General features: G+C 39.5%; 1 protein-coding gene across 1 annotated transcript in view; it reads left to right on the top strand.

Moving 5' to 3' along the window:
- The window catches only part of NME7 (NME/NM23 family member 7), a 78,921-nt gene that overhangs the window by 21,429 nt on the left and 40,138 nt on the right, over positions 1-17,354 (top strand). The window contains exons 10-11 of the mRNA XM_035894022.1: positions 3,025-3,130; positions 16,659-16,723. Of these exons, the coding sequence (XP_035749915.1) occupies positions 3,025-3,130; positions 16,659-16,723 (171 nt within the window). The remainder of the gene's footprint in view (positions 1-3,024; positions 3,131-16,658; positions 16,724-17,354) is intronic.

The following is a 17,354-nucleotide window of genomic DNA, read 5'->3' as shown; positions in this document are numbered from 1 at the left end:
CATTGACTTAATTGGATAGTCTGCGTAATCTACCTATAGCCTACCAATGTCAGTCATAAAAAGAAGGGGATTAAACAATTAAATCCTTTTGTGCCCTCCTGGGTTTTGCTAATCTGTTCTCCTCCACAGTCCTCACTAGTCCTCTGCCTGCAGCCTACTTTCCTCTGCTCTTATTGTTCAGAATGAATAAATATGAAAACAGGCCACTTTGTAGTGCTTTGTGTTTTGAGAGGTAATGCAGTGGGCTTGGCTTTGAGGCGTTTGGTTCTCTTCTGCTTTGTTTGCAGTGTCTTTCCTTAGTGCTAAGAAAAAGCCCTGGGACTGAGTGATAGATATGACCCGCATTTCTGCAGAATTGAGGTGACTATTTGTGTGCGTTATTGTGGGGTAGATATGTTGATAAAGATTGGTATTACACTGTGGTATCTTAGCTCTAGACCAGCGGGGAAAAGATACCAGCTGTTGCTTCCTTGATCCTAGTCTTCCCTCTACTTAAGTTGGAACAGCTGCGATAGCACAGCTGGAGAGAGACCTGCTCTGGAATACCTAATAAGATGCCAAGTGCTGTATGCTAGAAAATATATGCAGAGATTATATCCTGGTGGTGAGGGCAGAGTTAGTCAGCCTCTTCCTCTGGCTGGCTATTAGGCTGCGTGGTGTAGCAAGCTAGCTGCAAAGTGTGGCCAGTTCTCTGCTGGTCAAGCGCTCATCTCGCTTATCTGCACCATGCCTGGGCTGGCTGGATCCTCTCTGTGTGCCTCTGGCTTTGACAAGAAGTCATAGCTGGATCTGAAGTACTTTTTCTGCTGGCAGACTTGATGAAGGTAGTACAGAGTCAGAAAGATGAAGTTCGGATGAAGTTGATCTTTTCTGATGAAGGAGAATTATAGTCAGAAAAGTCTTTGTAGTTCTGTTTACATAGCTAGATGTCTTCATACATGAGGATGAAAGTGCCTGTGTACTGCCATGACAACTGTGCCAGCTTTTGAACTGAGCATGTAGGAAAGAGTATCTATTAGCATAAAATTTTGATTAGAAGCATAAGTATGTGCTTTGGCTGAAGTTTGTTGTTCTGTTTGCACTTTGTTATTTTTGAAATGGTGTTTGAAGGCTCCATTCATCTGCAGCATTTTTATGACTGTGGAATTATTTTGCTGAACTTTTGTGGGTGTGTGCATCTTTGTGGTGTTACTGATATCAATCTTCAATAAATCAAGCAAAATTGTGAATTTAATACCCCTGTGCCTATTTTAATTTAGTAGGCCCAGTATTATATGGCTGTATAGCAGTTGCCATGGAAACTAGTTGGCGGCACCTTGCAGAAGCTTTGCTGAAAAGAAAGAAATATAAGATAAAGGGACCTAAACGAACTCTTCAAGTCTCAACCACATTTAATGAATGTATTGTAAACTGAATAGTTAGAGTGGAAGACTGCATTGTTCTCTTGGGGGATAAATGACAAGTGGAAGTATGCCTCTGGTGTACTGCAAGCTGGCGTCTCTCTGCAGGACAAATTTTGGAATTTCTTTAGATCAGGAATAAAGGGAAAGGAAAAGAATTTTCTTTTTGAGGCTCCACTTGGTTGTAGTTTGGCATTTCATTATCCTAGTCTTTCAGCATTATTTAGTTACTCCCCTTTTATGACTTTTAATGGATAAAACAAAGTGTTAAATATTGTAGATATTTTGCTGCTTTTTCCTGGCTGCTTCTTTTAGACTAAACATTAGTTAACAGAGTGGGACAAGGTCTTTGAAGCATGCAACATTTTATCAGTAGAAAGATGTAGGAAATGAACCCTTTTGTCCAAGATATGCCCACTTAAAATGTGGATTATTTACTAGGAGAAAAACAAAACCCGTTTTCCCTTCTATTGAAAGATCCATTAGTTTAAATTACATAATTGTTCAAGTAAGGGTTACAGGAATTGTCAGAGTGCCATGAGCTAAAGACTGGGAGATAGCTAACTCTATTCCATCTGAATTAAGCTAGTAAATTAAATGAGACAATTCCAGGAAATGGCCTTTAGCACTGCTACTGTTACATGGGAAAAAAAAAATGAGATGGATTTGGTACTAGTTTTTTCAGGATAATTTTATTTCCCTTAAATAGAAATTTTTCAATTCTCTTACTGAATTTGACCAATAGGTCTGAAATGGAATCTGTGTTTTGAGCATCTGACTAATGTTAATTGGCAGAGTGTGTAACATATGTGAATAAATGGTATGGAAAAATGTGAAGCTGGCAGCAAACAGTTAAAAAATATCACTGAGGAAAGAAATCTGGCTGTCAAGCTCACCCCAGTATGGTCAAAGACCCAAGCTATATGATACCTGAGTCGTGATGGTGAGAAGAAAGTGATCAGAGGCAAAGAATGTTCTTTTGATTCATCCCAGAAATCTGAGCAATTGAGTACATCAGCTTCAATTCAGTAAGATTAAAAAAAAAAATAGGATCAATAAGGCTTGAAGAGTGAGTCAACATTTTTAGACGAAGTTTAGTTGTTTAAGACAAAAGGGAAAAAACGGTAAACAAATGGGATTGAGGTCAGTTTTGTATATGGAAACAAAACATACTGCAAAATGGATGGTAGTTGCATTTTTGCTCATATAGTGGAAAAGATGATGTGAAAAGAGGGAAGAAAAAATATGTGTATATGGGAGTGTATTTGGGAAAGATACTGAGGAAAGAGAGAGATAATTCAGAAAACTGGAATAACCTCTACCAAATGATTGTGGCAGCAGCATTTTGATTGCTCTGTATGGAAATGGATTGCATTGCAGAAGTGATAAGAAAGACATTGCAAGAAATATTCAAATAATGTTTTTATGATTGTAGGAATGGTGCCAGAGAGGGAAAGATATATTTGAGAGAATATTACAGGGAAAAAGTATTTGTAGCACAAAAAATCTATAATTAAGGTTTATCTTCTGCAAATGTTGATACTTCAGATGTTGTTACTTATGACAAAAACTGATGTGTGAAGCTAGATCAATCTAAAATGTATTCCCTTACAATTGTTTTCAGGAACTGGAGTTGTTCTTTCCCTCCAGTGGAGGTCGCGGACCAGTCAACAGTGCAAAATTCACAAACTGTACTTGTTGCATTATTAAGCCTCATGCAGTTAATGAAGGTAAGCAATGCAGATAGTGGAGGTGAAAGCAATGTGTGCTTCACTGTATCCATGGTCATTTCTGTGCCCTTTTTTAGGAGAATGAGACTGCAGGAGCACAGGGTATATTTCTTAGTACCTGCAAAAGTATGCAGATACGTTGTCTTTCATACACCTTTAGTATTTCTGCAGTTCAGTTCCATGAAGAGTGGGTCATGTGCTTTCCATGTGGATACTTGTTAATTTCAGAATAAGAAGGGAGAGGTGAGAAAAAGAAGGATAAAAGTGTATATGAGACTTGGTGAATCTTACTCTGACAGTTTACCATGTCCTTGCATCTGTCTGCCCACCACGCTCATCTGCTGGAGGTTAGCATCCTTGTGGCAGAGTGAAAGCAGGACACCCAGCTGTACTGCAGAGCCTTCCACTCATGCAGTAACACGTTACATTAAAACTACTCACAAAGGGAGCTTTGTGCTGATAGGAATCTTGTTCTACTGAGTGGAATGGGGATGGAAAGTAGAAAAGGCTTGTTTACTCTATGAAAGTGAGCCAACGACCTAAAGCATTTGTTGGACTCCATGATGCTTTCTGTGCTGGAGAATGCCCTGTGAGCTCACAATATGAGTATTGGAAATGTTTAATGCCCAGCTGTTACCATGCAAAAATAATCTCACTTTTGTGTCCTGTACTTAGATACAGGAGCATGTGTAGGAGCAGTGAGGGCAGTAAAATATTTTGGCTTTGGCACTGCAACAGTATTTTTGAGTGCAGAATAAATATTGCTGTGTGAGACCACTGAGATTTTTCTTAGTAAGATGCAGAACACACTGCAACATTTTAATCACTTCTCTGTGGATAGCTGAAATGGAAACAGCAGAAGTGGCCGTAGCAGTTTCCAGGCCTTTCACACCTCAAGTGGGATGTCTGGAGAGCTTGCTGAAAAAAAAATGGCTTTCACAAGAAAGAGTCTCGCACTCACTGCTGATAATATGTCTGTTATCTCTTTGAGGCCTTGCATGGTATCTGCTACTGATAAGTCTGCCATGCAGCAAAGACAGTGATGTTCTTTTTACAGAAATATGGGCAGCAGCTGGGACTGTGATCTTACCTAGTTAAATGTTTACAGAGGACAGACTTTTCTGTGGCAGGATTGTTAGGGTCCTTAATTTAATTGTGAAAATAGCAAAGTGGATGGCTTGGGCTATGCTTTCTTATACTTAAGGTATAATTTCAATTATATATGGGGGCTCAGACTCTCTCTTAGTGAGCTCAGGTTATCCCTTCCTACTTTTAATATTCTTCATCTCTGTAGATTTCATAGTGCCCCGTCTCTTGCTTTTTTTCTTGGAACTTCTCAAAATTTTTCTGAATCACCAAAGGACGAATTCTGGCCCTGTTTGCACTCCCCTCTGGGAGTGTGAGTGTCTGGAGGAGGTGGGGGTGGTAAGAGAGAGAGAGAGAGAGAGAAAGAGGTATGGTTACAGGTAAACAAAAAATATAAATGCACACCCAACTTTGTAATGTGAGCACTAGAAAGACTGGACTAAAGTTGAGCTTAATATAAGTCCTTTTTCTCACACCACAGAGGGCTGGAAAGGCAGACCACAGCTGCCAAACAGCAGAGGCAAGGAGAGAAATTTATGTGGGTCAAAGCAGCACAGCCTCTTATGCATTGCAGATTTGATTTGTGCTCCACAAATTTTCAGTGTTGAGTATCTAAAATGAAACCTTTTTGCATTTCCTATGTGCTGCTGAGGCTTTGAACTTGATTATCTAATTAGCGTGAATATAATCTGCTCATTACACTTTTACAATTACATGAAGTTTCGCTTACATACTTGAGCTTCTACAGAGCTTTAGTCTATTTCTGTAGAAACATTTGACTGAACTAATGATTTGAATTTTGCTTTCCAGCCCTTTTTCCCAGAGTTTCTTTTTCCTTCAGAGTCCATTGCATAACTGATTCTTAGAAGGAGAAATCTTCCGTTTTTCCAACCTGGAAGGTGGTTTGTTTTAACCACAGCTATAAGCTAGGAGGCTTTTCAAGTGAGCTTACCTTCCTGTCAAAAGGCTGGATCTAATATCTAGTTTATGCTGGTTAATTCTCAGACAGAATCCTTTCTTAGAAACTGACTTACTGTAGAGGGTTTATAGGGTTCCTATCCAGCAGCAAAGCAGTGGAAAATCACTGTTGGTTTTATCTCTGGCCTTGCTGACCCTCTCCTGATGGGCGTACAGAAACATCTGTTGCTAGGCAGCTGCAGCAGCGCAGCCCGACCACCTGCAGCAGGACCTGGCGCAGCGCTCACCCACGCCATACTTCCCCTAAGCGGGAGTGCCCAAAGTGCCTGCCAGCCTGCAGAGGATCCCTGGGGCCTGATAAAGGCTGTCAGGGGAGTTACGCAAAGTTTTAACTTCAGCTGTCAAGGGTGCTGGTAATGCCGGAGGGGTGGTATCGCTGGCCCTCTAGGAACGTGTATTATCCACACCTCTTAAAGATGTAGGGCAATAGCTATTTTGTCAGTCTGGTGTCAGCATAACTTCTTCTGTGGAGGATCAGAGATGGGGAAAGGGCTGGGAAGGCTGTTGAAGGCAATGTAGCCCAGCACTTTGTACTAAACAGCTTTAGCTCATTCTCTAGCGGCTCCTTCCGGTGGGGATGAAGCACTTCCCTGGCTGGCTGGAAAGTTGGCAGTGGTGAGGTGGTTGTATTTTAACTCTGAAGAGGGTTTATAAGAACTGTCCAATTCCTCTTCACTGGGAGCTGAAAGAATGCAAAACCAATCTGATCTTACTCCCTGCAGACTTGTTCTGACCAGGGGCAGGGGTGCATCGAGGAGACACGACGTGGTTTGACCCCTCTAGAATCTGCCACACTTTTGAGTGTCTTTTAGCCTCCTCCTTTTCCTCTCCTGAGTCCAGTTTTCAGTCAATGAGGATAGTAACTAGTAAGCACAGCTCCTCAGTGTGTTGATTAGGAATGTAGGGCTTAATTGTTTAATAGTTGAAGAGTTTTAGTGTGGATCTGTGCTTTGTAAGCCACTTGCTTCTTGTGCTTGGTGCTTCTGATAATTCATCTATAAGGTCACAGTTGCAATCATTTAGACATTCTCTTTTTGTAATTCTCCTCATGTTATTAGATCTGAAGGTACTAGCAGTAGTGCTCAGAAGCCAAAATTGTAAATGCACCAAAATGGATGAACTTCAGTTTAATACCCTGAGGACAGTTATGACTCGACTGTTTTGTCAGCAGAAATAGCACCTTGTAGATCACTGGGTGGGACTAACTTTAATGTATTTATGTGTAACAGTTTAGTCATGTTTGCTGTAGGAATTACAATTTGATATTTCATGACTGGTTTAAAGTTTTTTTGATGTGGCTTTTACTTAATTCCTTTGAAAAATGAGCAGGGAAAAAATGAAAGTAGCGATGACCAGGCTATAAAGACCGAGGTCAGAAGTTTGTTGTATTTCACATTTTGTGCTTAGGTTACAGTACAGATCTTGAGAGGTGAAATCCTGCCCTCCTTTTCTGCACTCCCAAGCTGAGACACGGGTTCTCCTAAAGTAAGAGTTTTGTCAAAAACAAATTTGGGGCTAGAACTGTGCCACGAACTTGAAAAGCAAAACTGCTAGTCAGGAATTCATGGGACCTGGTGCAAACTGAAAGGCCTGCCTAGAGGTAAGGAAGGCTCTATGGTCTTGCGGGCTCCTAGACCTGAGACTGGCTACCCAGACAGGTTTGTTCTCCCAGTATGTGTTAAGCTTGAGATTTTGTTCTAGCATTGCTGGTAAATTAAGCCCTTGTCCCTCTTTTGTAATAAAAAAATTAATAAGTTACAGTGCGGTCTTCCAGGTTGTTCTTCAACTAAAATTTAAGTCTAATAGAAGACAAAAGGAGCAGCAGTGGGTTCTTCCCAAGTGGAAAGGATATTCTGTGGAAACATTGTTTTAGACCTGTTCTGAGTGGGTAATAAATCTTAGATAGCTCTCCTATCTTAACTTAATACCTACTGGGCTACTTTAGAAATTCATAGACCTTTATATTGATCAACAAAATGCTGCATGACAAGTAACCGTAAGAATCGTATTTCCTTACTTATGCAAAGACTTAGAAAAATTTTAATTGGGAGAGTAGTTTCTTGCTCCAGAGACAAACCTAACCTTGACAAAAAGAATACCAAGGACAGTAGTTCAGTCTCAAGCAGGTACAGAAACAGGTTTTACTTATGTAGGATCTCAAACGAAGTTACCTTACAAGACAGAGTGGGGAGAGAAGGACTAAAATCCAGCATTTTAGTAGATTATATGTCTGACTGCAAACAACTGAAGAGCTGTTCCTGACACGCAGTACACTTGTTGCTCTTTGAAAGAGAGAAGGCATCACTGTGAAAATGTCCAGTTGACCTCTGTAATGTGCTAAGTATAGTTACATGTATGTAGTTAGGAAAGGAAATAAGCTGGAAAAGAAAAAGAGGATGGGATAGAAGAGGTGCAAATCTGTCATCATTCTCAGGACTAGGTATCTATATAATTGTTTTTTATCACAATGATTTGTATTCATTAGATAAGATTTTTTAAAATTGTGAACAAACTCTGGAAATTGTGGGGTTTTTTTCACCCTGGGTTTTTAGACATAAGTTTGAGTAACTCATTATTTTGATTTTCAGAGAACTTAGAAGTAGGACAAGGTTTTCAGAAAGTGGTTTTCTCACACTTGAGAAAAAATGCAGAAAGCAATTTTCTCATAAGTAATCAGAAGGTATATCTTCTGTCTGTGATAAGTATTCATAATAGAAAGGTAAAGTGCAGATGCTGTGTACTTCACCTCATCGTAGGCAGAACTTTTCTTTGTATCTTGTCTACAAGGTTGAGTACAAAGGGGCATCAGTGATAGCCTTGATACACCCTACGGTTAGCAGTCTGGAAGGAACTATTTGAAGATAGACCCTGGAAATGGAAAAAAAAAAGGGGGGGGGGGTGTTTGAAAACAAATCTTTGCAGATACTTCAAAGAAGTGCAGTGGATCATTTGAGATGTGACCTCTGGATATTCCCACGTGGAGTATGGCAGTCTTAGTGCTGCATTCATGTGAAAACTAGCTAGTAAAGCACTACGCTTTCAGATGCAATTGGTTTTTTGCAGACTGATTTGCCCAGGCAGATGTATTTATGCAAATTTAAATTCACTTTGTTTCTTATGTTTTCCTTGAAAATACTATATGTAGAGTGTTGAAGTGTTCGATGGTATCTGGTGGTGATGGGGGTTTTTTTGGTTGGTTGCTTGCTTTTAGAGAAGCTAGGCAAAAGTATTAAAACAAGAGCATCCTACTTTACCACTTTATCACTGTTTTTTAGAAAAAAAAATTAGCTTCCGTGAGAAGAGTAGTCCATCCACTTCCATCTGCGTTTTAAATTCTTTGCTGTAGTTGTAATGATGGATATTCCTTGCTTGAGATGTTTGTTTTTGAAACCAAGCCTATGTTGTTTTTTGATTATTTCCTGCATAAAGTTTTTAGCAGCTTGGCATTGGCTTCCCAACTTGGACTGACTTTGGACTTCAGTGGCTAGAGGGGAAGTGAGAATTATTTTTCTGAAGTATGAAAAATATACATTTGAATTGATTAAGGTAGAGGGGGAGGTGAACTGAATCTGGAAATCCTTTCTGATGGTTTGAGACTGGAAGGAAGAGGAGGAGGTATACTTCAGAGAGAAAAAACAGATCAAATGGCACAGCCAATCCTTACTGAACCATATAAGTATCCTCCTACTACTGGAAAGAGAGCGTTACCCAATAGTGTTCAGAAGACTTACATTAGTTGTGTTCCTCTTGCTTAAAATCATCTCTGTGCAGGGATGATGGTGTTGACATAAAAAAAAAGACAACAATACAAATGATTGTTTTATTACTGTGTTTTGGGATTTTCCTTCTTAAAGGGTTAGAGAAAAGTTAATTCTAAGAGTGGTCTGGGGAATTTCAGGCTAATGAAACTTCTTTTTTACCAAGGAAACTGATGAATGAAAAGTCTATAATTTCATTTAAACCACTTAGGTAGTGATGATATGATGGACATTTACCAGCATGTCTTTTTTGAAGGAGAATATGCTTTGCTGGTTTCTGAATTGTCTAAGTATGCTTTCCATAAAGGAAAGTAAAACAGAGCCAGATAGTCTAATTCTATTGAATATCAATGCCTTCAACAAAGTCCCTTGCTTTAGGAACCCAAAATTTTCCTTTAGTGAAGTAATTAATATTTTTAGATCTGTGCAGCATAGGCATCTGCATAGCTTTAAATGCTTTCCTGAACATTGGACTGGACATGAGCACATCCGATTAAAAGGGCTTTACAAATGAAATATTGTCACCCATCCTTGGGCCAGTTCTTGTCAATATTGTCATTAATGACTCGGATGGGGAAGGGCAGAGCATGCTTTCAGTGTTTGCAGATGGTACTAAGCACTTACTACAGTTTTGGAGGTTGTGATTAGAATTCAGAACGTTCCTGATGAACTGCAGAAATGAAGCAATGTGAAGAAGATGAAACTGAATATAAACAACTGCATAGCACTACCATGGAGGAGGGAAAATAAACACACAGATATAAAATGGAGGAGAACTGGCAGGGTATCAGTGAAAAGTCTGTAGAGAAATGGTTGGAAGAGTGATATATCATAAGCACAATCAGTGTTCACAATGTTGGACACACTTTGTTTAGGTTTTTTTTTTTCAGAACTACTTCTGCTTAGTGCTGGTAAGAACCCAAGTTGTGAAAACTTGAAAGGTTTCATTACTTAACCTGAGATGGAGAAGAAAGGGTTATACAGCTTTCTGTATGTAAATTTGGAAAATATGTGCATATTTACTGATTTAGATGAAAGAAGATTTAATCTAATCATTAAGGAAAACTTTGAAGTACATCACTGGCCTGATATGTGGGGATGTAATGGAGCCTTTGTTACCAGAAGTTTTTGAGAACATTTTAGAAAAATTAAAAAAATGAAGCTGTGCATAGCCTAACTTTACTGTACCTTGGAGCAAAAGATAAATATCTTACAATCTTTTCTCATACTGCTGTCTTCAAGTCAGAGCATAAGGAGAAAGGCAAGGTACTGGGTCTGAAAAGAGCCAGGGCACGGAATGTAGAAATATGTGACGGTCTTTTGCCAAGTGAAAAATAAATGATAGCTTACAGTATAGTTATTATTGATCTAGGACAGTGAGTTGGCAAACCTTCCACAGGAAGTGGAATATAAAATTAGTAAAGGCTGGAGCAGATTATAGGGGATCTCCTGAGGGTTTTAGCCTCCAGAGTTAAGTTAATTGACAGTGCAATAGTAGATTAAAATTATTGTTTATAATTATTGGCTAATGCACACTACGAGGCATAATTTTAACCGTTTCCTCCCTGTAACAGTCCCATGCACAGTGTTCAGTAGGGAAAAGCAGAAAAAAGAAATATTAGTAAGCATACAAATGGTTTGAATTGCAGTACTGAATGCCATCATAAAATCCAGCAGTACAGGCTCAACTAAAATAGCACATTTAGTTTCATTCACACTCAGGAAATAAGCAAAAGTAAAGGAAAATCATTATAGCCATAGAAACATTCACCTGGCCAGAGTGATTGACCCTATTATTTTCAAGTGAATAAAAATCAGAGTGGATGTGCTAAAGGAGTAGTTGGTAATGAAAAACTTGAAAGAAAGAAGTAAAAAGAAAAACAAACCAGATATTTCTTTTTAAGCTTTCTCTTAGCACAAGAACAATGAAAGACAGAAATCTAAGCCTTTCTGGTTTTTTGTAAACATACAGACATCAGTTTGAGTTCAGCATAACTGTTGCAGAGGTATTGATCTTCCCTTCTTAATCTTTCTTTCTTCCTCAAATTCCCTTCTCAGATGGCACACACTGCAAAGCCAAATTGCTGGATACTTTATGTAGCCTGGCTGTGATCTTTGACTGGAATTTCTGTATGGGTTTTTGTATCTGAATTTTAAGTGTGACTCTTCCCATCTGTTCCCATGCAAGAACTCCCAGAACAGGTTTTTTTCCTACAGTTTGTCGTAATTTTGTGTCTTAAAAACCCTGTCTGTCATTCACAAGTGTGGTCTTGCCTTGTTCATAGCAGTTCAGAAAGTTGCAGCTGGGATTAAGCCTTTGAACCTTCCCCCTGCTTTGAATCTTTCTATTGGCTCTTGTTCTCAGTTGCATCAAACGCTCAGCTGGTTTGGTTTCAAGGTCCCCTAAGATTTACTGTCTGCATGCATAATTTTTCTTGGGCTAGCAAAATGCCAACTTCTGTTCTCCAGTGTCACGGCTTAACCCTGGCTGGCATCTAAGCACCACCCAGCCACTTGCTCACTCCCCCCCACGGTGGGAAAGGGGAGAGAATTGGGAGAGTAGAAGTGAGAAAACTCATGGCTTGAGATAAAGACAGTTTAATAGGTAAGGCAAAAGCCATGCACACAAGCAAAGCAGAAGAAGGAATTAATTCACTGCTTCCCATGGGCAGGCAGGGGTTCAGCCATGTCCAGGACAGCAGGGCTCCATCACACGGGATGGTGACTTGGGAAGACAAACACCATCACTCCAAACATTGCCCCCTTCCTTCTTCTTTCCCCAGCTTTATATGCTGAGCATGACGTTATATGGTGTGGAATACCCCTTTGGCCGGTTTGGGTCAACTGTCCCAGCTGTGCCCCCTCCCAGCTTCTTGTGCACCTGGCAGAGCAGGGGAAGCTGAAAAGTCCTTGACTGGTGTAAGCACTGCTCAGCAACAACTAAAACATCAGTGAGTTATCAACATTATCCTCACCCTAAATCCGAAACACAGCACTATGGCAGCTACTAGGGAGAAAATCAACTCCATCCCAGCCAAAACCAGGACATCCAGTAAAGCAGTGGTGATATTTTTTTTGTCACTCTTTTAGTATTTTCAACTGAGGATTGCTTGTAAAGATTTTCACCAGTGCTGCAGTGTTGAAAGAGTTTCCCATAAATATCTGTAAAGCCGCTCTTCAAGCTTCTTAAGGTTCTTCTTTAATACGATGTCTAGAGAGAAATAAGGAATGGTGGAAAATCTTGGATTCTATCACTGTGAACAATATTCTGTCATCATTTCCTCATGTGTTCCTCTTTATCTTCTGTTGCATGCACTTGTCTTTTTTTTTCCCCCTCACGGTTAGGCTGGGTAGCTTTTGAGCTCCCCTTCTCTCTGTTGGCCCAGTGTGGTCTCTCAGGGACCCTCTGTCCCTCTGTGACTCTCTTCTTTGTGCTCCAGAGTACAAATACAAAAATGACTGGATATCTCTTTTCATACAGTACACAGTGAGGCTGGGAGAGCAATAGCTGCAGATTATCACTGTGGCCAAACTTTTGGGGAGTCTAGAAATGGTGTAATTATATTGCATAGTAAGAATGCCTAGAGTTGCGATATTTCTAAGTAGAAAAAAACCCTCTTCTCTAAGAGAAGAGATAGATAAGTCTTGTTCTTCAGGGGATAGGTTGATCAACTCATGGGAAGAAGTGCACTTTTTGAGAAGGACATCTGTCAGCTTCCTTTTGCATCATTGCCTGAAACAAAGATTAGTGAGAACTTCAAGTGAAATACATTGCGGGAGGGCCCAACTCTGAGTCCCATTTTTTCCTTTTTTGGAATTCAAAAAGGGCTTTGCTTGGAGTGAAGCCCAATCATGATTCTCTGGAGTTTCGGGACAGGACCTTAACATTTGGCAATAAGGAATCAGATAATTTCATTGCACTGTGAAGCAAAATTGCATTTTAAAATGTCAAAAATAGACATGACATGAAATTGCTACTTACAGTTAGTGCTGCTTTAAGCATCTGGTACGGGTTACTTCTAGAAATATGTTATTGATTAGTTGATCAGTCACAGCAGTTTGTGTATTCCTGTCAAAAAACCTGTTGTTGTTCCAGAGGAATTATTTTTAATTATTGGAAGGGTATTAAAAAAAATGACATGTAGAGGTTGAGATGAGGAAGCTAGTTCTTGACTTGCTTTGAAGGCAGTCTGCTGTCTTGCCTGATAAGCTTTTAATGGTGGAATGGTTAAATTGGGTAACAGTCCAAGAACACAAGGAAGAGAATGTAACATCCCTAGTCGTAGAGCTGGTGGTTCGTAACGCGCTGGGACTGGCAGGTCCCGGTAGCACAGCTGTTACATTCCATTAATTAAAGTGCTGTTAGGTTAAAAGTGACTTCCATGAACTGTGTTATTTTATTCCAATCCATAATTCTGCAAACAGTTGTAATATTTTTCAGTTTGATGTCTTCCCTGCTACTTTCTGCTTCTTAATGAAGAACAATTTTCAAGTATTTTGTATTGTAAAGCAACAAATTGTAGAAGATCAATGTAACTGATGAGGTCTTGGTGCCTTACCATTTTACCTGATTAAAATATGTTGGAAGATTATCTATCCTGTATTAGGTGCGTAGTAACATAATGCTGCCTAGGAGACATAAAGTGTGTGCATGCTCTCTCTCCCTCTCCCTCTCATATTTGTTAGGATTAGTACTAAATTCCCCTGGTTGTATTTAGTAATGCTTGTGATTCTTTTGTGCTTTGTGGCTGAAAATCCATCATAACTGGTGCCTAATCTGCAGCTTTGATTTGGGTTCTTACTGTAATCACATTTTAAATGTGCACTGGCCCTATTTGAAGGATCCTTAAAAAGTTGTTTTTTCACTACAGATCTGGATTTTAAACTTGAAAACAAATTGTTGAAAGCTGCTGAAATGGCACTCTATCCAATTAGTTCTTCTTTTCCTCAGCCTTATCTGCCCGCAAAGGAAAGGACATGTCCCAGTTCAGTCATGCAACTGGCTGAAAGCCTGAAACAGATCCCAAGCTGGGCCTTGTGCTTCCACTCTTCTGTTGCTTGGGAATTGCCTCTATACTTTTTGTTTCTATTTTGGTTCAGGTAGAATTTGAAAGGAAAGTGTCCCTAGGAGAAGTGATACGTGTATTGCCTAAACTGGGACAAGGGAGGCCAAGTCACTGGATTTTTAGATCTGTGCTGACAACTGGCAACTCGCTTCTCCTCCTGTGCCTCAATTCCCACATCTGGGAAGTGGAGCTAACATCCCACTCTGCAAACATAAATGAAATCTCATGCCTCTTCCTCAAGGCACTTTGAATTTTTTTGGCAAGACATCTATCTGGGTACGATGGTGGCAACAATTCCTTTGGTTAAGCCTTTTGGGTATTGCAGTCATGGGTAATCTGTCTGGAGCAACAAGATGCTCTGTTGCTCTGATGAGTGAGAGTGAACTCAGGAATACAATGTAGAAGAAAATCTTGAAAAGTTTATTGAGTTAATTATTAAATGAACCTTGTATTAAAGACCTTTATGCAAAATACATTCCTACTTCAGCTTCTATCATTAAAGGAACCTATCTCCTCTCTACAGAGAGACACAGCTCAATGAATTCTGTAGAGAAACAGCCCAGAAAGCTGAATATTTGAGTCCTCCGTTGTTTCTCCAAAACATGGATTTTGCTTACAGCTCATAAAACTGCTGAGGACCAAATTTCTTTAAAAAGCAGATCTCTATAGTACCCCAGAACCCGATACCTGATGAGTATTTTAATTAGATTCTTGCTGGCTGTGAAGGTCTATGTGAGTGGCCCATTCTTGACTGATAAAGTGTAAAATGGAGATCTGTTTTTGCAAAGCAGCTTTCTTTGGCTGCCTTTGCCCTTTCTTCCCTCTTTGTTGGTTTCTTGTGAAGCCGTGACTGTTGACTGGAGTATTGGCTCTGAAAATCAAAAATGAGGAAATGTTTATGCTCTCTGTCACAGATTATTTATTTCCTGAATGATCCCCAGCCCATCATAATCTCTTTATAAACTGGCCATTCATCTCTGAAGTCAAGACTATAGGTTGGTTGCCTGGTTGGAACCTGTGTGTGTAAGTGTCAGAGCTGCTCAGCCTTTCCAGCAGTGTGGACAAAAAGAAATTAGAGGTCTGGTTTCTCCCTCTGACGTGGTCTTGCATTTCCTGGGCAAACCTGTCCAAGTCCTTTCATTTTGCAGCTGCAATTATTTTTTTTCACCTTGAAAAAAAGGGGAAATATATTTTCCTGGTTTCACAGGAGCGTTATAAGGAAACTTTCATCAGTGCTAGCGAGCCATGGTGTAACAGTATAGTGGGATGGCAGGAACTGCACCTGCCTCTGCTTGTTTCTGTGTTCTGTAAGCTCAAGGAGCTGCATGGACTGAGTATGTACAAAAATCTCAGGTTTCCCCTTTAGTAGTTTGAAGATTTTTTTGAAGAAGTATGCACTGTTTTATATGTGGAAGTTGTTTCTACATAAACCTTAATGTGAAAATACAGTGGGGGATACTTCAGGGACAGCTTTTTTTCATTTTCATTTGTAAATACAATTTTTGAAAATCCTCCAACTATCTGTCTCATTTACTCAGAGCTGCCACTGGCCTTTTAATGTGGTAGGAAGCTCACCAATCCTATGCCACGGGTGTTAGGAGACTGTGTACAATTTAGGTCTTGAGCATGCTAGAACCTAGACATCAGATGTGTTTTATTCTCATCTACTAAATTTATACAGTGCTAAAAATCCCTGCAATTTAAAGACTAGACAATAAAAGGATTTAAAGACCAGGAGTCAAATCCTGCTGTAGTAATTCATTACAGGGTATTCTTGTATGATTAATTCTGCTCTGAATAAATGTCCAGAAATGTGTAGTTTTTCATAAACTCTACTAGAGGACAGGCATTTACATTCTATAAAAATGGTGATTCTATGAAATGCACTCACGTAGAGTACTGTGCTTGGCCAACATAATCTTTCAAAGGGCCTGATCTTGTAAGCACAGGCAAATCTAAAATACTCATTCAGTGGAAAATCAGTGGTTCTTGTTCTCTGAAGTTTAGTGTTTTGTTTTACAATGTCATTCAGTCTTTGAGGATGCATTCTGGACAGAATAAAGCAAGCAGTATGATCAGCAATAACATATTTGTGAGTTACAACCTCAGAAGCAGTAGGTTATTTTGCAGTAATGTGTTTTTCCCATAGAAGACGTGATGTTTTGTGCTGGTTTATTGGGAATATTTATTATTGTCCTGCATTGTTGCTAGCTTAAAGTAGGACCCCCCACTCTGGTGAACACTATAAAACCAGCAAAACAGGCAGCCTGTGCCCTGACGTGATTGCTGTTTAAGCATCAGTATTGCCAGTGGAACTTAATTAAAAATATAAATCTTGATCTTGAAGCAACTGGGTATGTTGCGGTTGATCTGAGAAAAGAAGAGCTTCACTAATTACCTTTTTTTCGTAGAGATTCTTTTCAACAGCTGCGTGGAATTTAGTTGTTTGAAATTGTCAACACGTCACTTTAGAGAAAGCATAGAGTATGTGAACTCAGCTCTGCTCTCTGCTTCCTCTCACAGCATTATGCAAACACTGGTTTTTTTGGTTTGAAAATAAGTAGTATATTGGCATAAACACCTTCCAGTTGTAAATTCTGTTTTTTAAAATTGAATACCGTCTTTTGTGTATTTCTTCAGGGCTGGCTGGAAAGATTATAAAAGCCATCATCAGTGAAGGATTTCAGATCTCAGCTTTGCAGATGGTAGGTTTCCTTTTGTGTATGTTTTTCTGATAAACAGAAGTTGGAGGAGTGCTGTGTGCACTTCACAGCAATGCACAGGTGTTTTCCTGCAATAGAAAACCTTTGTGCAGACTCTGTAGCAATGTTTTGGGATCAGCACTGTCCTTGTGATATTTGGGGTTTATTATTAGATTGATCAGATGATCTGTTTCTCGTTGATAGGTGACCTTGAGCCGAGACATTTTACCTCTCTGTATCTCAGTTTCCCTATAGTTAGAAGGGGGATAATGATATTTGCCTCTTCTGGAGCAATTTGAGATATCTTTACAAAATGTACTAGCAAAGATTAGAGAAATGATTGTTAATATCCTTCTTCAATATTTTTTTAATATTTATTTAATATGAATTTTGGGGAAGGGTTTTAAAGATACTTAAAGGATTTTGACACCCTAATCACCCTCAGCAGTTAAAGGAAGTTGGCACAGAGATTGTTCCCAAGAGTAGTCCTGTAAGTCCTGCCCTTTGATTTTTGTGAAAGTCTCAAGATCTGAAATCCCCCTATGACTCAAATCCCCACCACAAATGAAGAATAGCCCCTTTCCTCCATGCAACAAACAGATCCTCTTGCATGTCTTAGTGGCATCAGCCAACA

This window comes from Egretta garzetta, unplaced genomic scaffold, assembly GCF_000687185.1.
Source record: "Egretta garzetta isolate BGI_Z169 unplaced genomic scaffold, ASM68718v1 scaffold465, whole genome shotgun sequence".
NCBI lineage: Eukaryota > Metazoa > Chordata > Aves > Pelecaniformes > Ardeidae > Egretta > Egretta garzetta.
Note: the sequence above shows the minus strand (reverse complement) of the source record. Positions and strands in the feature narration are given on the sequence as shown.